At 40.8% G+C, this 23,319-nt stretch overlaps 1 protein-coding gene across 3 annotated transcripts; it reads left to right on the forward strand.

Annotated features, from left to right (window-relative positions):
- The first annotated feature begins 791 nt into the window (after positions 1-791).
- Msantd4 (Myb/SANT DNA binding domain containing 4 with coiled-coils) lies at positions 792-12,723 on the forward strand. 3 transcript variants are annotated; one of them, XM_055615595.1, is made up of 4 exons: positions 797-880; positions 8,865-8,896; positions 9,433-10,062; positions 10,651-12,723. In XM_055615595.1, exons 3-4 carry the CDS (start codon positions 9,601-9,603, stop codon positions 11,224-11,226), a joined length of 1,038 nt encoding a protein of 345 aa, XP_055471570.1. In that variant the 5' UTR covers positions 797-880; positions 8,865-8,896; positions 9,433-9,600; the 3' UTR covers positions 11,227-12,723. The 3 variants fall into 3 exon arrangements, with proteins under 3 accessions (XP_055471571.1, XP_055471570.1, XP_055471573.1); XM_055615598.1 differs by having other exon boundaries at positions 8,865-8,892; XM_055615596.1 differs by lacking the exon at positions 8,865-8,896 and having other exon boundaries at positions 792-880.
- Positions 12,724-23,319: the final 10,596 nt, after the last annotated feature.

Here is a 23,319-nt window from a genome sequence, read left to right on the forward strand (position 1 = left end):
AATAAAAAGGCAGACCATGTTGAGAAAGTCTGAGAGAAAAGCAGGATTAGGATTCCTAAAAGCCTTCTAAGGAGTTTGCACTTTATATTAGAATTAGAAAGATGTCCCCCACCCTCTCCCTAAGGAACTGCTTCTCAGTTTGACTCTGATTTGAAGGGTGGGCTACGGTATTAGTATTTATTCTGGGGGAACGTGAAGATGCCCACATTGGAGGCAATGGGAAGCCAAGCGCAATAACAATGCTAATGGACAGTAGGCCCCAGACTCTAAGGCATAAGGGGACGGAGAAGATGGAAAACACTGAAGAAACCGTCCACAAGCCAAATGCTTCATTTGAAGTCAAGGGTAAGAAACGATTCTAAGATTTAAGAAGGAAAAGGCCGTGTCAGAGTTGGAGGTCAGCGGCGGTCGCAGCTAGGTGAGGATGAGCCAAGGGTCTTCAATTTTCTTTGCCCTTGTGACATGTCGAGGGTCAAGGACAGCGGTGGAGTTTGGCGATAGAGCCGCCAGTGCCCTAACAAGGCGGAGCCGCGAGGCAAGCCCTATCGCCAAGACCCAATCCTCTGCTAGAGCACGCTTGATTGACAGGGCCACGTTACAAAGAGTGAGCTTGGAGCGGGAGGAAAATCACTGCGGGGCGGTGTCCAGGGCACTAACCCGGAACCGGTTTGGGACTCGATTCCCATTGTGAGGCCTGGCCTGGGGCGGGCTTTCAGGCAGAGTGGCAATCCCCCCTGGACAAATGGATTAGCTGCAACCCATGAGCTGCAGCCATCTCAGCCAATAGGGCCAGGCAGAAGTTGGTGGGCGGGGACTCCATGAAGCATCTCTTTTCCAGCACCCTTAGGGGCGATCCTACGAGGGTGCCGCTGGGTCGCAGGTGAGTGTTGGGGTGGAGCGGAGTAATGAGGGCTGGGGAACTTGAGGGACCAGGGGAGACCCCCGCAGCCGTGGGTCTCCGTGGGGCGTCGCCGCTGCGGCCTTTGGCCTTAGCTTTGCAGAGCACAGGATTCTGAGGCTGGGAGAAAAGTCCCACGCACAGCCTGACCAGTGAAAAGAAGGCTTCTGCAAAAGTCAGGGGAAACCTAGGTAGGGCTATTGCTGACAGTTCGAAGAGGAAGAGTAACCACCCAAGTTGCCTGGACTCCCGTTGGGCGCAGCAGCATCCTGAGTCAGGTGCTAACCCCTCCCCCCAACTCAAACTGGGATCCCTGTGTTCCGAGAGGCCTGGTCTGCACCTTCCCACTGTGGTACTTCAGAGCGGGAGACCCGTCAGCAAACTTCAGTTGTGTTTACCCTCTCAAGTTTTAGAGGAAGAAAAGTAATTGTCCTGTAAGAATGCTGAGGAGAGGAAAGCCGCTCTTGAAATGGGATTGCGGTGGGATTGGGGTGGAAGCGAGTTTGTAGATCTGGAATGCGTTCCCTCTTAACTGCTTAGTGAATTTAATTGCTTTCTCTCTCTCTTTTTCTTTCTTTCTTCTTCTTCTTCTTCTTCTTTTTTTTTTTTTTTTTTCCGGATCTCTTAGTTCTATGTGTTAGGCAAAACCTAGAAAGTTCGTTTAGTCCTTAGCGGGCCTTAGCGTAGTCATTGGTGGTTATGTGAGTCACTAACACATTTCGTGGGATGAAAGCCCAGGAAAACGGCTGTTACCTCTGATTTGGACATCGGGGGGTCTGAGATTTCGAGATTGTGACTGTTAAGTTTCTTGCTGTAAGAACGGGATGAAACAAAGGGGAGAGTGCTGGACATCAGAAATGTCGCAGTTATATCTGTTATGACCTGTTATCTCCCTAACACCATGAATGGTGCCTCAAAAGTAGGAACTTAGTAAATATTTTTTGAGGAACTTATTTGGGAGTGTGTGGCAAAAACCCAGACTTCTCATATGTGGTACCAGAACACAAAGAATGAATGGGATAGAAAGACAGACACATTCATAAAAAATTAGCTTTTGTTTTTATAAGTGCAGCTAACCAGTTTTCCCTCAGGCTGTGTTGATGCCCCAATGTTCAGTATGTCAAGGCTTCAGGTAAAGCTTTTTCCCTGGATTAAGCCAAGACTGACCAGAAATCTGAGATGGGTTATGTTTTAGTAAGGGTTCTCTAGAGTAACAGAACTTCTAGAATGAATCTCTATCTGTATATATAGAAAGGGGGACTTATTAGAATGATTTACAGGTCTAGCTAATCCAACAGTGGCTGGTTATGAATGGAAAATCCAAGAATCCAGTGGTTGCTCGGTCCATGAGGCTGAATGCCTCAGCTGGTCTTCAGAATACGCTGGAATTCTTGAGAAGCAGGCTGTACTGCCAGTGAAGGAATGGACTTGCTAAGTATCTAGGTGAGAGCAAGCAGGCAAAGAACAAAAGCTTCCTTCTTCTGTGTCCTTATATAAGCTTCAAGTGGAAGAGATGGCCCAGATTAGAGGTGGGTTTTCCCAGCTCAAATGATCTGGGTTAAAGGTGTGTCTTTCTACCTTAAAGTAGATCTTCCTACTTCAAATTAAGCAAAAATCTCTCACAGGCGTGTCCTTCATTTTTGGGTTTTAGTTAATTCCAGGCGTCGTCAAGTTGACAAGAATAGCTATCACAGGTTCTACTATCAAGTCCACTGAGTTTAAAAATGCAGTGAAGTGTATTTTATCAATGAAATAGTTCATTAGCTCAGCATAGCTCCACTGGAGGTGGATGTCACTTTGTAAACTCTACATATAGACATAGGGACTGTTGGGGTTGGGTATGGAAGGCTAAGTAGTTGGCAGCAACTACTGAGGAGTTTTAGAAACACATGGATTCTGGTAGGTTGAGGGGCCGCTATTTTTGCCATTTAACAATGCCATTAGAACAGTCTAGTTAGTAAAATGGTCTTGGCTTTTGAGAGCAGCAAAAGCCGACGGTGGTTACTCTATAACATTCTATTGTCAACAGCAGTCATTATTTTATTAAGGACTTTTGTCTCTTACCTGTTATTTCAGTCATAGTACCACCATATAGGAGGAAAGTTCCTTTTTGAAAAAAAAAAAAAGTGCCCTTTTACAGTTAATGTGCTTCTCTTTCAGAACAATTTCTCAGTAAAGTGTAGGGTCTTGCTAGGCCAACATTAAATAGTAGTTGGTGTTAGGCCTCAGTTAAGTTTCCTTGCTTTAATTCCTGGCATGACTCCCTTTGAGTTCTGTTCCTCATTAAGTCTTTTGTTGTGTATGACCCAAATTGCTCTTTCCTTCTCAAAATCTTTTATGGATTCTATTAAAGATTTCTGAGTCTTGACACCCAATATAGTTTGATAGTATTCTAATAATCTTCATGTGTTGAAATTAATCATCCAGTAAAAAAAAAAAAAAAAAAAGTTATCGTGTCCAGTTCTGAACTATGACATAAAGATGGTAGTTGGTACTTGTTGTGGGCTTATTGTATCTTACTCATTATAAGGTTAGTTGAATTGTTACTTCTAATCCTTAAATGCCCTGAGTATTATCCTAGTCTCATTTATGAACTAGTAAATATGTGTGAGCAGCTCATTTGCTCAAGACCAAAGGGCTACAAAGTGAGAGAATTGATACACGAGCCTGGGCGGTAAAAACATCTGTTCACAGCCTTCAGCTTCTGGACTCTAGTCTCACTTTTTTTTTTTTTTTCCCCCCAAGATAGGTTTTCTCTGTCTAGCCCTGGCTGTCCTGGACTTGCTTTGTAGACCAGGCTGGCCTCAGACTCACAGAGATCTGCCTGCCTCTGCTTCCCCTAGTGCTGGGATTACAGGCCTGCACCACCATGCCTGGTTAAAGACATTGATGCTTTTGTTGTTCTTGTTGTCTTCTTGTTCTTGTTTTCTTTGGTTTTTGTTTTTTGTTGAGACAAGGTTTCCTAGATTCATTTTGTAGACCAGCTTGGCCTCGAACTCACAGAGATCCTCCTGCCTCTTCCCCCCCATCGAGCGCTGAGATTAAAGGTGTGTGCCACCATGCCTAGCTTCGTGTACCTTTTTTTTATGTCTCTGTTTCACTAGGATAGAAGCTACCTGATAGAAGGAGTAATGTATTCATTTTTGATTTTTCATATCTTTAACAAAATAATTGATTATAATACTGACAGGTAGAGAATGATTGAAGAAGACATTCAACATTCAGCCCCCGCCCGCATGCCTGGGTGTGCGCACATATGCACACACTCAGATATCAGATTTCGGGGTGAAGGCTTTCTGAAGATAAATTTGATCGGCAAGACAGAAGGGCAGATACCACAGGTGTTGGGAAGACAGGGAGCGTGACAACAGGAGCCGTGCCATTCAGCAAAGCAGCATATAGTCACGAGCATAAAAATGATTAGTCAAGGGGAGGTCTAAAATAGAAAATGTATCCTGGGTTCAGAGTCGGGATACAACTCGATGGCAGAAAACTTGGCTTTCATGCATGAGGGACTAAAGGTTTAAGTCCCAGCACTGGGTTTAGATAATACTAGTTTGAGATAATTTATTTATATAAAAATAATGTAATGTACCTCGATAGTTTAAATTAGTTATGTATGGAAACAGTATTTGAGGTATACTGAGGTAAAGTCTAATTCATTTTCACTTGTTTTCTTTTCTGAAATGGCTCTCAGGAGCTTTTTACAAGGAAAGATAACTTGCATTTCTGTGCTGTTGTAGGATTTAGAGCAGTCTCATGGTGAATGTGTTACGCTTGTGTGCATGTGTTCACATTAATGTTTGTTGGAGGGTGAGCAAAAATGCTGAAGTGCAGGCAGGGCTCTGTAACAGGGGTGGGGTCAGCTTATCCTGGCTCTGGAACAGGGGAGGGTCAGCTTATCTCTCTAGTGTTTTAGAGTGCCTCCTCTGGCGGTGTTTTAAGCAGTTAGTTAGTTTATACTTTTTTACTCAGCCTGACAATGGATATTCCAGCCTTCTTTTCTAGTCAAGAGGTCTGATAGAGGTAGGCATAATTGTCTAAATCCATTGTAAAAGTATGGTTCTCAAAATAGTTATTATTATTTTTTTAATCTGAATTAGCTTAGCTTGCATTTGATGAGTTTCCAGCAGGTAAGACTCTTAATAAAAGTTGTTTCTTAAAAGTAGATGTGATCTCTTAGTATCGTCTATATCATTCTCTTAGGCATTTTTCTCCCCTAAAGTAAATCGGCTTTTCTAGACTGTAAGCCCTTTGTGATAGCAGATCCTGTTCTTAATGATCTCTGAAAGGAAATTGCTTAGCATATATATTACCTGCATGCCTTGATTTCTCTACACCTTTCTTTCTTTTCTCTCTCTCTTTCTTTCTTTTTATTTTTTTCTTTCTTTTGCCTTGAGATAGGATTTTGTTCTGTAGCCCAGGATGGCCTTGAACTCTTGGACTTAAGTGGTGTTTTATTGATGTTGATATACTGTAGATTTATATGCCTCACTTATTAGCCTCCTAATACATGCTGTTCAGTCTGTGAAAAGAGTGAATACAAAATCAGATACCGTGAAACCTGGAAACTGGTCATGGTGACTCATGCTTGTTATCCCAGTACTTAGGCCAGCCTGGGCTAAATACAAAGCAAGACCTTTGCCAAAATAATGGTGATTAATGGTGGTGGTGATGATGACAACTGAGTTAAGAAAAGAAGTAGTTTTATTATAATTTTTATGTCAATGACATTTCCAGTGACTATTAAGTATATAGATTCACATATTGTCTTAGTCAGAGTTTCTTTTACTGTGAAGAAACACCATGACTGAAAAGCAAGTTAGGAAGGAATGGGTTTATTCAGTTTACACTTCCAGATCCTAGTCCATCACTGGAGGAAGTCAGGACAGGAACTCAAGCAGGGCAGGAACCTGGAGGCAGGAGCTGATGCAGAGGCTGTGGAGGGGGTGCTGCTTGTTGGCTTGCTCCCTGTGACTTGCTCAGCCTGCTTTCTTACAGAACCCAGGACCACCAGCCCAGGGATAGCCCCACCTACAATGGGCTCCCTCCTCCCCATTGATTATTAATTATAGCTGGAGCTCATGGAGGCATGAGCTCAACGGAGGCACCTTTCTCTCTGAAGACTCTAGCTTGTGTGAAGTTGACACACAAAAGCAGCCAGTACACCTATAAGTTGTTAAAATTTCACCTCAAATTTTCACTTTAACTACTGGGAAATTTTAAACTACGCGTGGACCTCCTTGTGTTCATATTGGACAGTACTGCTGTAGCACATCCGTGTACGAAGGTGGAGTCCAAGAATGGTAGACTTAGAAAATGAAGTTTTGGGTAATAAAAACCCCTTCATAACTTGATTTCTGACATCATTTTGATCACCTGATAGTGAAATAAAATGTGCTCTGGGTTTAAGAACAGTTTTGTGGCTGAAGCAGAAATCCCTTATTCCTCAGTCCTAGAGCCAGCAATGGAGCTGAGCAGAGCTGCTGAGTTTGGAGAAAGTAGCACATTTTGTGTTGACGCACGCTTACAACTGAGCCTTGGAATGTGCACAAAGGGACATATGCATTTCCTCTTCCACTTTATTTTTTAAATTTTCTTTACTAATGGGTGTGCCAGTGCAGGCTGTGTTGCACATGGGTTAGAGTGGGTGAGGAGAGAGAGAGCTTACTGGACTCAGCTCTCTCCACCATCACGTAGGTTTTAGGGGTCAGGTTTAAGTCCTATTTGTGCAGCGAGCGCTTTTGACCACTGGGTCATCTTGCTGGCCCATCTTTTTGCAGTTTTGTTCCCCTGTGTTTGTGTTAGTTTCGTAGCGCTCTGACAAGTATCTACACGTGAATGTGACAGTTACTGCATGTGGCTTGGTGTTCCCTGTTAGTGAGCATTTGTGTTTCAGATCATGCTTTTACCTTAAAAATGACAGTGTTTTGCTCTGTGTTTCTAATGCCGACTCCCCCTCCCCCACGCAGCTAAGCGATCTGGGAACAGTTACCATTACAGCCTTGTGCGTGATTAATGTCAGCTCAGTTCTCATTCATTTTTTTAAACCTGTCTGATTTCTGGTTCTAGCTTTTTAAAGTGTCTCTGCTGACTTAGCTGGTAGTAGAATCTGCCTGAGGGTAGTGGGGCCTGTTTGCTGAAGAGGCATCCCCCCACCCCTGAACTTTGTCAAAGTTCTTAAATGTTGTCTTATGTGGCCTGGTCTTCAGTCAGCCACAAGCCACTATATGACTGTCTTGTGTTGAGTTCTCTTTTTCTTAGAGGTATGAGCTTTATGTGCACGAAGCCTTCATTTTCCTTATTCCTTGAATTCTCTTTTCTGTTTTCCCTTTCCCATCTACTGATAACTTTTAATTTTATACTGTTTTAACTTCTTATTTGTTAGATACAATACCATGTAGTGGAGACATTGTCCTTGGAGGAGATGAGCTTTCTTCTACTTCCTCAGTGGTGGGACAGGTGGCAGAGGAAGGAAAATGCAAAATGTTGGCTCCTTCGCTCATTCTTTCAAGTATCCTACAGTAAAGCATACCAAGCAGTGCTATAGTGAGGCTGGTTTAATGACACATAGATCAGTGTGTTTCCGTATTTTACACAGCAGATGAGTGTCTAACGGCTGGGAATGTAGTTCAAGTGAACTACATTCTAAACTACATTTAGTTTAGAACTATCCTCTAAACTACATTTAGAGGACTTAGGAAAATATATGAGGCCCTGGGTTTGATTTCACACACTACATAAAACACGCCTGTAATCCCAAGGCGTCAGAAGTGGAGGCAGAAGGATTCAAAGTTCAAAATCATCCTCAGTTATGTAGCTAATTTGATGCTAGCTGGGCTATAGGAGACTCTTGTCTCAGTAAAATATAATAAAATAAAATAAAATAAAATAAAATAATTTAATTATAAGAGTATTAAATTGTGCCCTAAACTTGCTTATATTAGATGTTAAAATAGTCAATTAAGAATTCTTATTAGAAATTATTTGATATATACTGAAATAATGTTAGCCTTATTGTTCTAGTTGACTAGCTACGTGTACACATAGACCTAATCTGTGGGCTCCAATACTATAGTTTTCAGTGCTTTTGGCTCTTCCCTAGCTCCCACCACGGAATCTCAGAAAGTGGAGTTGAAGCCATGTATATTTAACACTTAGGAGTTAAATACACCTGCACGCCTGTTGCTCAAATCAAGAACAATAGCAGCATTATTATGGCCTTGCTGTCCTGTTGCCAAAATTATTTCAATTTTTCTTTGATATAGCAGCAAACAATTCACATTATTTTTTTGTGTTCAGGTCTAGTCTTCTGTATATTCTAAATTATATTATTTGCTGTCTCTCTGCTGAGCAACATTTTCATTTTATAAGTAAAATCGTACATGGGGAAGTTAAGTGATGTAAGCCTCAGGCAGTCTCAGGTTCGCTTTCATTCCCTCTCTCCTGTCCTTATCTTCCTCTTCCCTCCCCCTGTTCACCAGCCCCCCAGGACTGAAGAGAGAGCTCAGGGCTGTGGCCTTGCACATGCCAGAGCAGTGCTTTGCCACCGAACTGCATTTTCCCTTGAGAAAAAGCTTTACTGTGTATCTAGGCCTGAACTTTGGACTCTTCCTGCCTACCTCTGAGTCTGAAGCCAGTCCTTGCCTCCATTCACGAAATAGATCTAGTGTTCCGGCCCAGGGAGTCTAACTCCAGAATCTGCTCATAACCACAGTACACATTGTCTTTCAGCAGGGTTTTAATTTGTGCTTTTGTTAAACTTTGTTCACAAAAGGCTTGCCTGTAAAGATACATTCTGATTCACTGTGCTTCCATTAATCATTAAATATCTTTAGAAATGTTGCAAGTGTATTTTAGAAATAGTTGGTTTGCGTTCTTCTTGGGTTTGTAAACTTGGTTCTTTTTCTGTGTACTTGTTAAGCCGACAGATTTTTATTTTTATTTTTATTTTATTTTTTTGCAGGATCATCTCTTGCCTCTTTCTTCAGACAGTAGGTATTTGGAAGATAGTTATTCCACATGAATGGGCAGAAACGAAAAGATATGATGGGCATATTTTTGGTGATGTTATTAAATGTGCACAGTTGGCTGAATAGAGACCGTGGGAGCTAGAAAAAAATACTGAACAAAAGTCTATAAGTGGAAACAAAATGCTTTGTTGTTAAACGTTAAAAAACGGGGAATTAGCATTTACTTGTAATTCTGTGCATGGGCTCAAGCAGTAGAGGCGTACGTTTCCTGATTCAGTTTAGCCCTGTGCATGTGCTTCATTGTGTTTCAGAAGGTTATATTCTTCGTGGTGTGCATTGCTGCAGAAATCTTTTCACATAAGGCCAATTTGTGATACTTAAGAGATAGATGTGTTCAGGTAAACTGAGGGAAAATCAAATTTTAGAGTTTATTTGAGCCATGGAGGTTAGCCAGTGGTATCAAGCTGCATTTAGGCAGTTTTGTTAGTAGTACAGCACTGGTTGCAATATGTTGTGTAAGGGTTAGGTTGATTGATTCTGTTTTTAACCTTTCTCCTTTAGGTGTCTAACCCAGCTCCACGACTGCATGAAGCGAAACTTTCCTCAGTGATTTGAACCAGGCGGCAACAAGGCGTTGTCCTTGGGTTTTGATTTTTTGTAGCACTCCCTTCACATACTTTGTACAGCTCCCTTTTTTGGCCATTAAAACCTGCACTGAATTTTTAAAAAATGAAGCAGTTGAAAAGGAAAAGGAAAAGCAATTTTAGTGTTCAGGAGACTCAGACCCTTTTGAAGGAAATCACCAAAAGGAAAGAAGTCATTTTTTCCAAGCAGCTCAACACAACGATAAATGTGATGAAGCGAATGGCCTGGGAGGAGATCGCGCAGTGCGTCAACGCTGTAGGGGAAGGAGAGCAGAGGACAGGCACAGAGGTGAAGAGACGCTACCTCGACTGGCGCGCGCTCATGAAGAGGAAGAGAATGAAGGCCAACATGAAGCTGGTTGGTTCTGGGTTTCCTCTGCCCACATCTGATTTAGATGACTCCCTCACTGAAGAGATAGATGAAAAAATTGCATTCCGAAATGATGCAAATTTTGACTGGCAGAATGTGGCAGATTTCCGGGATGCAGGCGGGTCCCTAACCGAGGTCAAAGTGGAAGAGGAAGAAAGGGATCCGCAGAGCCCAGAAGTAAGTATGCAGCTGGGACACGTTTTCTTTATCAGCGATCCACGTGAGCTGAGGAAGCTAACAGGCAGTAGATAACAATCCTTCTGTTTTCTCCTGGAGTCCTTCCCTTCTGTCTTCCCCACCTCAGTGATACCCATTAGTGATAGCAGGTAATTTAATGCTAGTAGCTCAGATTAGTTAGTTTTGTGTGCTCAGACAGCAGGGAAAGCCATCAAGAAATATTGATGCTGGTCTGGGAGATGGCTCAGAGGCTAAATGGCAAGCCCGTGAAAACTGCTGTGGAATACACCTGTAACCCCCACACTCCCCTGGCTGAGCCCGGAGAATAGACAGCCTGACGTTTGCCTCATGGTAAACAAGAAAGACCCTGTTTCAGCCTAGTGGAAGGGGAAAGCAGACGCCAGAAAAACCATTGTTCTCTGACCTCCACAAATGGGCTGTGGCCAGCATTCACCTGCACTTACACATACATGTACACAAATACAGAATAAACGAAATAGTGATAATCAGAAAGACCAGTAATGGAGCAAACTGACCATGACAACGGTAAAAACAAATACTAAATTAGCCTTTTCTCTTTTCCCATAGTTTGAGATTGAGGAGGAGGAAGAAATGTTGTCGTCAGTCATACCAGATTCCAGGAGGGAGAGTGAGCTCCCCGACTTCCCTCACATTGATGAATTTTTCACCCTCAACTCCACGCCGTCCAGAGCCACCTATGATGAACCCCATCTGCTCATGAACATAGAGAAACAGAAGCTGGAGCTGGAGAAGCGCCGGCTGGATATTGAGGCCGAGAGGCTGCAGGTGGAGAAGGAGCGGCTGCAGGTGGAGAAGGAGCGGCTGCGGCACCTGGACCTGGAGCACGAGCGGCTGCAGCTGGAGAAGGAGAGGCTGCAGATCGAGAGGGAGAAGTGGAGGCTGCAGCTGGCCAGCACTGAGAAACCCGCCCTAGAGAGCGAACTCGGCCCAGGCGAGAAGTCCATGCTGCAGCCGCAGGACATAGAAGCGGAGAAGCTGAAACTGGAGCGGGAGCGCCTGCAGCTGGAGAAAGATCGGCTGCAGTTTCTCAAGTTCGAATCCGAGAAGCTGCAGATTGAGAAGGAGCGCTTGCAGGTGGAGAAGGAGAGACTGCGGATTCAGAAAGAAGGGCATCTGCCTTGACTGTTCTGGATCCTCTGCTTACCAAACTGTAGCTTTCCCCATCACTTCATGTTAAGGTGGTTGCTGGATTAGCTACCCCGGTACCACCCCTGTTTAATGTAGGAGAAAGATAGGACCATATCGGTAGCAGTGTGTGTCAGTAGGCTGTGACATAAACGCTCTGCCCAGCATAAGCAGAATAGCGGAGGATCTGCTAGTCTCCTTCACATTAGTAATACTGCGTAGAGTCCTGTCTTATTTGTGTACCCCAAGTTTACAGTGTTGTCTACAGTCAAGTTCCCATCCCGTGATTCTCAAGTGGAGTTTGGGCTCCCAGAAGACATTTGGGATTGTGTGGAGATACTTTTGTTGGTCAAAGTAGATGGGTGTAGGCTGCTACTGGCATCGAATGGGTAGAGGCTACAGGTTCCGCTAAACACCATGTCGCTAGTGCCAAGTTTGAGAAGCCTTGCCCTGGCCTAACTGTGCACCTCTTTAGCTATGTTTTACAGTATCGCAATATTAAAACTTCAGATATTTATGTGAGTAGATACCGAAATGGCCAAAAGCATTTTAACTGTGAGACATTACTGTGTAGTGTATTGACTATAAAGAGTGATGGAGATTGTAGGTACTGTATTCTCATGGTGTAGTCTGTCTGTGGACCGAGACTCAGAAGCAGTCCTGGGGCCATCTGAGGTCGTTTCACTTTGAAAGGCAGTCCCCCTCAAGAATCAACACCCAATTGGGAAGCTTTAGTTACCCCTTCTTTCAAGTCTTAGTTTGAATACGGATCGCACCCTTTCAGTCACGTATACTGAAACATGTAGGAGAATATCAGAAGCTACTAAAAACGGTACCAGTGTCAGAATGGTGACAGTTGATGATGATGTTGAACCCAGTGAATTGCTGATTGATTTTTAAAATGGAGAATATTTGTTTGAGGCTGAGAGATGGGGGGAATGTCCTCTGCCTCAGTAACAGTGGTATCGAGATGATAGTATGAGCAGTGTTACAGTTAGGGGAAACCCTGGTCTAACTTAGAACCTACAGGAGTCTGTGGAAAGGTATCTTTTTACGCCAGAATCTGAAGTTCAGAGAAGTCCTGCAGTAAGTTAGAGGCTGATACTTCACACAGCGCTGTGTCTCTGTCGTTACCCCTTCAGGGTGACTAGACTTGGGAATTCTGAAAGCAAAGGGCTGACTTCGTCTGATGTTTGCTCCAGTGTCCCGATGCTGGCTTACCACAGTGAAGTACTTTCTGATGCACAATGCCGTTGGAAATGGTTGCACAAGTTCACTTTCTGTTTTCTGTTTTCTATGGCTGATAGCTTTAATACAACACTTCTGCTGACACACTACCTTGATTCTGTATTTGTCTTCTGTTAATTTAAGGATGGCTAGAAATCATGTTTGAATATGGGTATGCGAAGAGAAGAGATACCCGTGATTACTTAACTGATTTTGAAAGTGTTATTTTTTTATAATTCTATTAAATGCTTCTACCTTAGAAATAAATTTTTCTGTCTGAAGGTTTATCATTCAAGGGTGCACGTTACTCAGCATGGGAGGAAACCCTGTTGGGAGTGGGTTAGAGAACCTAACATATGTGCTAGACTTTGAACTACATACCAGACATACTATTTATATCTACTCCCCCTTTTTTAATTAAAAATATTCTTTTATACAGTTTATTTTGATCATGGTTTCTCCTCTCTCGTCTCTCATACTCCCCACTTCCCTACCCATCCAATTCCACACTTCCCTAAAAAATGAACAGACCGATACAAGACAAACTAGAATTAAAAAAAAAAAACCAAAAAACAAAAAAAACAAATAGACAAAGAGAAGAAAAAGCCTACCAGAAACACATACATGTAGACGTATATACACACAAATATACAAAACCCTTAAAAATACGAAATCAGAAACCATAATAGATAAAAGAAGGTAAGGGGGAAATCCCAAGTAAAGCATTATGAGACAAAACATGAACAATAATATTGCTCATTTTGTTGGAATTTTACTGCTGATTTGTGTACCCAGTGGGACTCCTTTGGAGATGACCATTTATTCCCAATTATCGATTAGAGATAGCTTCTTAGGGATGGGGTCACGTGCCTGTTTCCCCTCTCAGCACTGGAACCCCACTTGGCTTGGACCCATGTAGACCCTGCATATGCTGCCACAGTCTCTGAATTCCTATGTATGTAGGGGAGGGGTTTGATGGAGACCTCCCACTTAGGACTGAGTTTTCCACTGTCTCTCAGTCTGGACAGAGCTCTGTATTTGTTCCCATCTGCAGGCGGAAGCATCTCTTGATGGCTGAGCAAGGCACTGATCTCTTGAGTATAGCAGAAAGTCATTAGTCATTTTATCACTACGTTCCTTTAGCATAGTGGTTCTCAACCTTCCTAATGTTGTGACCCTTTAATACATTTCCTTATGTTGCGGTAACCCCCAACCATAACATTATTTTTGTTGGTACTTCATAATCGTAATTTTGCTACTGTTATTGATTGTAAAGATTTTTGGAGATGGAGGTTTGTCAAAGGGTGTGGGTTGAGAACCACTGCTTTCTCTAGGTCCAAGGCCTGTCTAGCCTCAGGTTCTTGGCTATCTGAGCAATGTCAGTCATGTGTTTCATCCTGTGGACTAGGCCTGTAATCCAACCAGATAGTGGTTAGTTATCCCACAACTCTTGTGCCACCGTTGCACCAACATACACAGACAGGGCACCATGGTAGATCAGGGGTTTTGGAGCTGGTTTGGTGGTTAGCTTTGTCTGGTAGTGTGCAGGGTACCAGTTCTACTTCTAGTTCAGTGAGATGCGTAGTGTAAGTGTTGTCATCAGCAACTGTCAGGTTGTGGAGAGCTATCAATAGCCTTGACATTAGCTTGAATTGCTTGGGGCTTTCCATGGGGACTCTTTGGTCAACAACTCAATTATCTGTAACTAATTCCTGGCACTAGAGGTTTAATTTGGTGGCAAGAGAGCTCCGGTTGGGGCCTTGTTTACCCTGTTATTTGGTGACTCCATTTAGATTTCTTTCATAGATGTATGTATTTTAAGAAACCTTTACTGTAGTAGGTGTCTGTATGACGCTTCATATGGTCCTTAGTGGTAGCTGTCCCTCCCTGTCTTCTCTGGACCCTAACCTTCTTCCCTCTTCCTCTTCTTTTAATCCTTCAATTCCAGCTGCTTCCCCTCATCTCTCCATGATTGTATATCTACTTCCTCAGCAAATCCTTCCCTCTCCCTAGTCCCTTAATCTATACCTCACCTCTGTGGTTATACAGATCATGATGTGCCTATAGCATGCTTAAAAGCTATCATCCACATATTAGCAAACACATATTGTATTTGTCTTTTGGGGTCTGGGTTATCTCAGGGTGTGGTTTCACTTTCTAACAGCTGAGAAATACTGTGTTGGGTTAATGAATCACATTTTCATTGTCCATCTGTTGATGACATAGGCTGTTTCCAATTTCTGATTATTATGAATAAAGCAGCAATGAACATGGTGTCTCTGTGGTAGGATTAAGCATCTTTTGGATATATGCCCGAGAGTGGTATAGTTGGATCTTAATGTAGATCACTTCTCATCTTCCTGAGGAAACACCACACTGGCTATGAGTTTGCACTTCCGAGAGCAATGTATGAGCATTCCTCCTACCCCACATCCTTGCTAACACAAGCTATTACCTGTTTGTTTTTATTTTTTTATTTTAGCCATTCTGAAAGGCGTAAGATAAAAATCTCAAGGTCATTTTGATTTTCTTTCCTGTGATGGCTAAGGATGTTGAACATTTCCTTAATTGTTTCTCAGCCATTTGTGTTTTCTGAAAATTCAGTTTAGATCTGTACCCCATCTAGTTTTTGCGTTCTTTATATATTTTGGGTGTTAGCTCTCTACCAGGTATGGATTGAATAAAATCTTTTTCCATCCTGTACCCTACTTCTTTGTTGAAATGATGGTCCCTTGCCATGCAGGAGCTTCTCAGTTTCATGAGGGCTCATTTATTAATTGTTGATTTTAGTGTTAACTGTGTTCTGTTCAGAAAGCCAATGAACCCAAGGCTATTTCCTGCATGCTCCTCTGTCAGGTTCAGAGTATCTGGCCATCTGTTGAGACTTTTGATGCATTTGGGGTTGAGTTTGTGCAGGGTGATAAGTACCGATCTATTTGGATTCTTCTACATGATGGCATCCAGTTTGACCATCACCATTTGTTGAAGACGCTGTCTTTTTTCCAGTGTATATTTCTGGCTTCTTTATTAAAAATAGGTTTCCATAGGTGTGCGAATTTATGTCTGAATCTTCAGTTTGATTCCGTTGATCAATGTGTCTGTTTTTGTGCCAGTACAATGCTGTTTTTATTACTCTAGCTTTATAGTACAACTTGAAATCCAGGTTGGTCAAACCTCTAGCAGTTCTTTTATTATTCAAGAGTGTTTTAGCTACCCTGGATCTTCTGTGTTTCCATATGAAGCTGAAAATAGTTTTTTCAAGATCTGTGAAGAATTGTGTTCAAGATCTTTGAAGAATTTTCATGGGAATTGCAATGAATCCATAGATTGCTTTTGGTAGATTTGACATTTTTACTGTATTAATCCTACTGACCTATGAGCATGGGAGATCATTCCATCTTCTGATACCTTCTTCAATTTCTTTCTTCAGTGACTTGAAGTTTTTATTATACAAGTCTTTCACTTGCTTGGTAATAGATACCACAAGATATTTCATATTATTTGAGGCAATTGTGAAAGGTGTTGTTTCTCTTATTTTTTTCTCAGACCACTTGCCATATAAGAGGGCTACTGATTTTTGTGAGTTAATTTTGTATCCATCTACTTTGTTGAAGATGTTTATCAGGTGTAGGCATTTCCTGTTTTTTTTTTTTCTTTTTGGTTCAGTTATGTATACTAACATATCATCTGCAAATAATGATACTTTGATTTTTTTTTCTAATTTGTATCCATCCCTTTGATGAAGTTTCAGGTTTCCTAGAAGACTCAGTTTTATCATGTGATGCTTTGCTGCAAGCTGGGCATGTGATGTTTTGCTGTGAGCTCTCTTATGCAAGGGGCATGACTTTGGCCAGCTGAGAACATCTTTGGGCGGAGGAGAGGGGATATATAGAGGCCCACCCACAGTGAGACATCACTTTTTAGATAGACATCACTATGCTGATCTTCGTGCTTCAACACTTGATTTCGTAGAGAGAAACATTCCACAGAACTGAATCCAACTGAATCTTGTGTCTTTCACTGACTTGTGCTCATTCCTGTTGCTGCTAGGTGTTGGCCTTTGGACTGGACTGCTGGTATTCTCATGACCTAGTTTGGTAAAGACCCATCAACCCTAATCAGCAGGAAGTACATAAAAGAAGTCCACAGCCCTTTCCCCTACTAATCTTCTATCTAAGGTCAGGGGTGGGAGGAGGCATTGGAAGGGAGGTGAAGGTATTTTAAGAACCCTAAATAAAGTAGGTTTGGTGAAAAATCCAAGCCTACACCTTGATATCTTTCTGTTGTCTTATTTCTCTAGCTAAGACTTCTTGTATTATATTGAATAGGCTTGGAGACAGTGGGCAACCTTGTCTTGCTCCTGATTTTAGTGAAGTTGCTTTGAGATTATCTCCATTTAGGTTGATGTTGGCTATGTTTCCTGTACATTGCCTTCACTATGTTGAGGTGTATCCCTTGCGTCCCTAATCTCTCTAGGACTTTAATTGTGAAGGTGTGTTAGATATTGTCAAAGGCCGTGTCTTCATCTGATTAGATGATCATGTGCATTATTTTTTTCAGTTTGCTTATGTGGTGGATTACATTAATAGATTTGCATATTTTGAATCATTCCCTGCATCTCTGGGATGAAGCTTACTTGATCATAGTAGATGATCTTTTTTGCTATCTTCTTGGATTCAGTTTGCAAATATTTTATTGAGCACTTTTACATCTATGTTTTTAAGGGATATTGGTCTGTAATTCTCTTTAATTGTTGGGTCTTTATATGGTTTGGGTTTTAGGGTAATAATGGCCTTGTAAAATTAATTAGGCAATGTTATTTTCGTTTCTATTCTATGGAATAATGAGGGAAATGATATTAACTCTTCTTTGAAAGTCTGGTAGAATTCTGTGTTAAAACCATTGGACCCTTGGCTTTTTTTGGTAGGGAGAATAATGACTGTTTCTGTTTCACTGGGGGTTATAGGTCTGATTTAATTGCTTATGTGAACTTGACTTAATTTTGGTAAATGGAATATATCAAGAATATTATCCATTTTCTGTAAGTTTTCCAGTTTAGTGGAGTGTAGTATGTTCTTAGAATTTTCTGGATTTCCTCATTATCTGTTGTTATGTCCTCCTTTTTTTTTTTTTTCTAAATTTACTAATTTGAATAGTCTTTCTTCACCTTATAGTTAATTTGCATAAGGGTTTGTCAATCTTACTGATTTTCTCAAAGAGTCAACTTCTGGTTTCTTTGATTCTTTGTATTGTTTGTTTTTATTGATTTCAGCCCTGAGTTTGATTGTTTCTTGCTCTTTACTTTCTTTTGGCTGTGCTTACTTCTTTTTATTCTAGAGCTCTCAGGTGTTCTGTTAAGTTGCTACTATGAGTCCCTCCAAAATTTTTATGTAGGCACTTAGTGCTATGAACTTGCCTCTTAGAATGGCCTTCATTGTGTTCTACAAGTTTGGGTATCACTTTTATTCAATTTTAGAAAGTCTTTCTTAAGTTTTGTCTTGGCCCATTTTTCATTCAGTGAAGGGTTGTCCAGTTTTCATGAGTTTTAAGCTTTCTGTTGTTATTGATACACAGCTTTAATCAACAGTCGTCAAACAGAATGCAGTGTGTTAGTTCGATTTGCTCTTATCTGTTGAAACTTGCTTTGTGTCCAAGGATGGGGTCAAATTTTGAGAAAGTTCCCATTAGCTGGTGAGACGTAGTTATATTCTTTTGTGTTTGGGTGAAATGTTCTGTAAATATCTATTAGACCCATTTGGATTACAAGCTTAGTTAGCTCCCACATTTCTGTTTAGTTGTTGTCTGGATGACCTGTCTATTGGCTAGTGTGAAGTATTGAAGTCTGCCACTATCAGTGTGTGAGGGTCAGTTTGTGATATAAGCTGTAGGAACGTTGGAGTTTTCCTTCTAAAGCCTATGATAGATATAGTTTTCCTTCTAAAGCCCATGACAGATATATGTGTTTGTGACACACACACACACACACACACACACACACACACACACACACACACACATATTGGTTATATTTGGTTTCATAATGGAGTGTATTATTTTCTCATCTGTTGTGATTGAAAGTTTTGCTTGGTATAGTAGTCTGGGCTGATATCTGTGGTCTTTTAGAGTCCTTTTATATAGTTGTGTGCCCTTGTGTTTGGTGCATAGACAGATGTTAAGCATTACAATGTTCCCCTGGTGAATTTTTTCCTTTGATAAGTATGTAGAGCCCTTCCTTATCTCTTAATTAGTTTCTGATTGATGTCTATTTTGTGAAATATTAAAATGGCTACAACAATTTGTTTCATAGGTTCATTTTCCTGTAATATCTTTTTCTGTCATTTTAACCAAGGGGTAATGTCTATCCTTGATAGTATATTTCTTGGATGCAGCAGGAATATAGGTCCTGTTTTTGAATCCAGTCTGTTAGTCTGTGTGATTTTATTGGGGAATTTACATCAACTATGTTGAGAGTTATCAATGAGCAGTGTTTGTTAATTCCTGTTATTTGTTGTAATAGTGTTGGCTTTTCTCTTTTCTTTTGAATTGATGGCCTGGGAGTATTTATTCCTTGTATTTTCTTGGGTGTAGTTAACCTCTTCCTATTGAAATTTTCCATCTTGTGCCTTCTGTGGGTCTGGATCTGTAGATAGATACAGCTTAAATTTGTTTTTATTGTGGAATGTTTTTTTTTTATTTCTCTGTCTAATGTGATTGAAATTTTGCTATATATAATAGTCTGGCAACTGTGGTCTCTTAGAATTTGTAGAAGATCTGTCTAGGTGCTTCTGGCTTTTAGAATCTCCATTGAGAAATCAAATGTTATTCTAATATTCTAATTGGTATGCCTTTCTTTATATATTACTTGGTCTTTCTCTCTTGTCACTTGTAATATTCTTTTTTAGTATTTTCATCATTATATGTTTTCTTAGTCACTATCCTACTGGTGCGAAGAGACCCCGTGACCACAGCAATTCTTATGAAAGCATTTGATTGGGGTTTGCTACAGTTTCAGAAGTTTAGTCCATTACTATGTGTGGAGCATGGTGGCACACAGCCAGACCTGGTGCTGGAGAAGTAGCTGAGGGTTCTACATCTGGATCCCTAAGCAGCAGGAAGAGAAAGCCACTGGCTCTGGCTTGGGCTTTTGAAACCTCAAAGTCTACCTCCAGTGATACATTTCCTCCAACAAGGCCACACCTCCCAGTCCTTTGAAATACAGCCACTCCAGATGGCCAAGCATTCAAATCTATGAGTATATTGGGCCCATATGTACTGAATGTTTTGTGCCTCAAAATTTTTATATTTAACATTTTCTTTTCTTCTACCTTATCTTCAGCACTTAAGATTCATTCTTCCATGTCTGGTACTCGGTTGATGAGGTTAACTTCTGACATTTTGTTTGACTTCCTAAGTTTTTCATTTCCAGTTTTTAACTTTTCTTTAGTGATTCTCTTTCTTTTTTTGAATATATTTATTTTTATTATTGTTGCATTTTATGTTTATTATTAGTTACATTTTATTAACTGTATCTCAGCCTAATCCTGCTCCCTCATTCCCTCCCAATCCCACCCTCAGTCCATCATCACCTCCCTGTCCCTTTCCAAATCCACTGACTGGGGAGGACCTCCTCCCCTTTCATCTGACCCTGTTTTATTAGCTATCTTCAGGACTGGCTGCAAAGTCCTCTTTCTTTGTTGAATTATACTCCCACATCTTGAATTGTTTTTGTTATTTCACCTAACCTTTTGGTGTATTTTCACAGACTTCATTAAGAGATTATTCATATCCACATATTCAGTATGTGGAGCTGAAAATAATAGCCATTGGTACTTATTTTGCTGACTAGGAAAAAGTATGCTCAAACTGGCTGGGTGCTTTTAAGCTTTGCTAGGTTCCTGAGGGCTGCAGGCTTGATAGGTGAGCTGTTTCTGGAGTCCACTGGGTAGTGGGTGTACGGTACTCGTGGGCTTTCTTCTGGGTCCTGGGCTTGCTCTGTTAGCTAGACTAGCCTGGGCTTGTTCTAATGTCAGTGGTAGCAGTCCAAAAGAACACTGGTGCTGAGGCCTAGTCTTAGAAGAGGCCCACAGGGCCAGACCAGAACCAAAGGGTAGGAAATAGTATTCATTCTTTAATAAGTGGAAATATTACTTTTTTAATATATATATATAAAAGATTTGTCTACAAATGAACAACTTTGAACCTTTTGCACCTTTGTTCTGATCAGCTTGAAGTACTCCTGGCATTCTCAGGAAGCTGGCAAGCCTCAATAGTTCTTCTCTGAGCCTTCTTTGAAGTTGAGATTAAAGACATTCTCAGGATACCCTGCTTGCTGTATGAGTCCTAAAAGCTGAACTGTAGCCTCATGATTATGGACGAAGTGTTCTTAACTGCTGGACTCCCTCTGCAGACCCACCATTCACCCCTAAGTTCATACTACAGCTTCTGTTACTGCTTCACTTCCCTGTTTATATGAGTCCTTCCACATTTCTTTTTCCGTGTGCTTTATCACCTTTGTGCTGCATGTAAAACCACATCATACTGTTTCTAGGATATCCTGAGTTAATGATTAATTTTTCCAACTGCACAATATTCTTTTTTGAATCACAAACATGTTTTTACAATTCTTATAGAAAATAACTTTAAATTTTAATGCTTATGCTTGTTTATTTGTTGTTTTTAGACAGGTATCTCAACATGTATGTCTGGATAGCTTGAAACTCACTCTGTAGACCAGTCTTGAACTCAAAGATTTGCCTCCCTCTGCTTCCCAAGTGCTGGGATTGAAGGTATGCATGATCATGCCCGGCTAAATTTAATTTTTAATACTTAAGTTTTAACTTATTAAGTTATACTTTTTAAAAAACCATGTCATAACTTTTTTCTATTACTGTAATTATTATTGTTAAGATTATTATGTAGAATTATACATAATTATTATTGTTAAGATTATTATGTAGAATTATATGTCATTTTCATACAAATACACAATATGCTTTGAGGATGTGAGTTTATAGCTCTAAAGCCCATGATACTAATATCTGCTGTTTCTCAATGCCTTTTGTTTGATATATTGATTTCCACAATGCTACTTAAAATCTAATGAGGATCTCTGACAGTCTGCCCTAGTGGATTTTGTCTTAGTTACATTTAACTGTTTCTGTAACAAAATACCTGACAAAAGAAACTAGGAGAGAAAAGGTTTAGTTTGGGAGTCGGGGAAGGGGCAGGAGGTGAGGCAGCTGCTCATATTGTATCCGTAGTCAGGAATGGAAAAGAGTTAATGCTTATGTTCCATTAGCTTTCTCCTTTTTATACAGCTCAGGACTCATGCCAAGACCACGGTGACACCCAGTTTTAGGGCTGTCCTCCCACGTCAATTTAGTTAATTAAGAAAATCTCTCACCGGCCTGCCTGGATGTATCACCTAGGAGACCCTAGATAATTCTAAAGCCTTTCAAACTGATAACATTTGCCATTACACGTGGAAAGGGAGTCAGCCTTTGTGTAACGGAAGTCAAGCTGTGCTAGTTGCGTAAATCTCAGCTTAGGTGATTAACATAGATAGACGTGCTGAGACTCTCATGTTCAAATTAAGAGTAGCATGAACCACAAGATTAATTTTCAATTTTTAGTTGACTGTAATAGATAGAAATGCTGATACTCTGGTGTACAAATTAAGAGTAGCATGTAGTACAAAGTAAAATTTGAATTTGGAAATATTTTGAGACATTAAGAATTTTTAAACAATTCACAGCAGGGACTATCCTTTATTATTTACCAATTATCTTTCTAATGTGACATAATTAAATTTATTTAAAATGTGATAATGCTAATTCTTTGTAATTCAGTTCTCAGATCCGACCTTTGAACTGAACTGAAAACTTTCATTCCAGTTGTTACAAGCATCTCGTCCTGTATACTACTTGGTTGTTTTCTTCTGTGGTGATTTAAAAGAAATGGTCCACATATTTGCAGGTGTCTAAATTGGTCCTCAGTTGGTGAGATTGTTTGGGGAAGGTTTAGGAGGTGTGGCCTTGCTGAAGGAAGTGTGTCACTGGGGGCAGGTTTTTAGGTTTAAAGCCCCAGCAGCCATTCCCAGAGCATTCTGTTGTGTGCTGGCGGTTCAAGATGGAAGTCCTCAGCTTCCTGCTCCAGCCACCGTCCCTGGCACCTGCTTCCTTCACTCTGCTGTCATGGACTCTTAACTCCCTAGAACTATAAGCCCAACCTATTTTTTTTTCTAGAAGTTGCTCTGCTCATGATGTTTTATCATAGCAGTAGAAAAATAACTAATAAGCCTCTTTTTTCATTAAACCTTTACTGTCTGCAGTAGTTCCTTTTCCACGCTAACCTATCACGGCATCCTCCTATTTCCTCTCTTCCTATCTCTCTGCTTCCTATGATTCTCCTGTTCCCAAAGCCCAGGAAGCTTAGCCACCCCACCTCCTTCTTCCCTGCCCAAGTATAGGCCGTTTTTATTAGCCAATCAAGAATAATGTCTTAGGCAGGTTTATATAATAAGGATAGGGCAGTAACCAGCTCTTGAGGGCCAGTAATTAGCGTCAAAATACAAGCATCAGACCAACCACCAACAACTATGTAATGGAAAAAAAAGCATCGTCAATAAATGGTGCTGGTCTAACTGGATGTCTACATGTAGAAAAATGTAAATAGATCCATATTTACCACCCTGCACAAAACTCTAGTCCAAGTAGATCAAAGACCTTGACATAAAACCAGATACTGTAAATATATTAGAAGACAAAGTGGGGAGGGGCCATTGCTGGTGGGTACAAACTTTTACAATCTCTCTGGAAATCAATCTTTCACTTTCTCAGAAAACTGGGAATAGTTATACTTCAA

This window comes from Psammomys obesus, unplaced genomic scaffold, assembly GCF_907164565.1.
Source record: "Psammomys obesus unplaced genomic scaffold, mPsaObe1.curated_primary_1811, whole genome shotgun sequence".
NCBI lineage: Eukaryota > Metazoa > Chordata > Mammalia > Rodentia > Muridae > Psammomys > Psammomys obesus.

Bases quoted from the DNA above. Each gene is read 5' to 3' on its own strand.
- Msantd4 (XM_055615596.1), top strand. From the start codon at position 9,601: ATGAAGCAGTTGAAAAGGAAAAGGAAAAGCAATTTTAGTGTTCAGGAG. The intron at 10,063-10,650 runs GTAAGTATGCAG...CTTTTCCCATAG, and splicing joins GGGATCCGCAGAGCCCAGAA to TTTGAGATTGAGGAGGAGGA.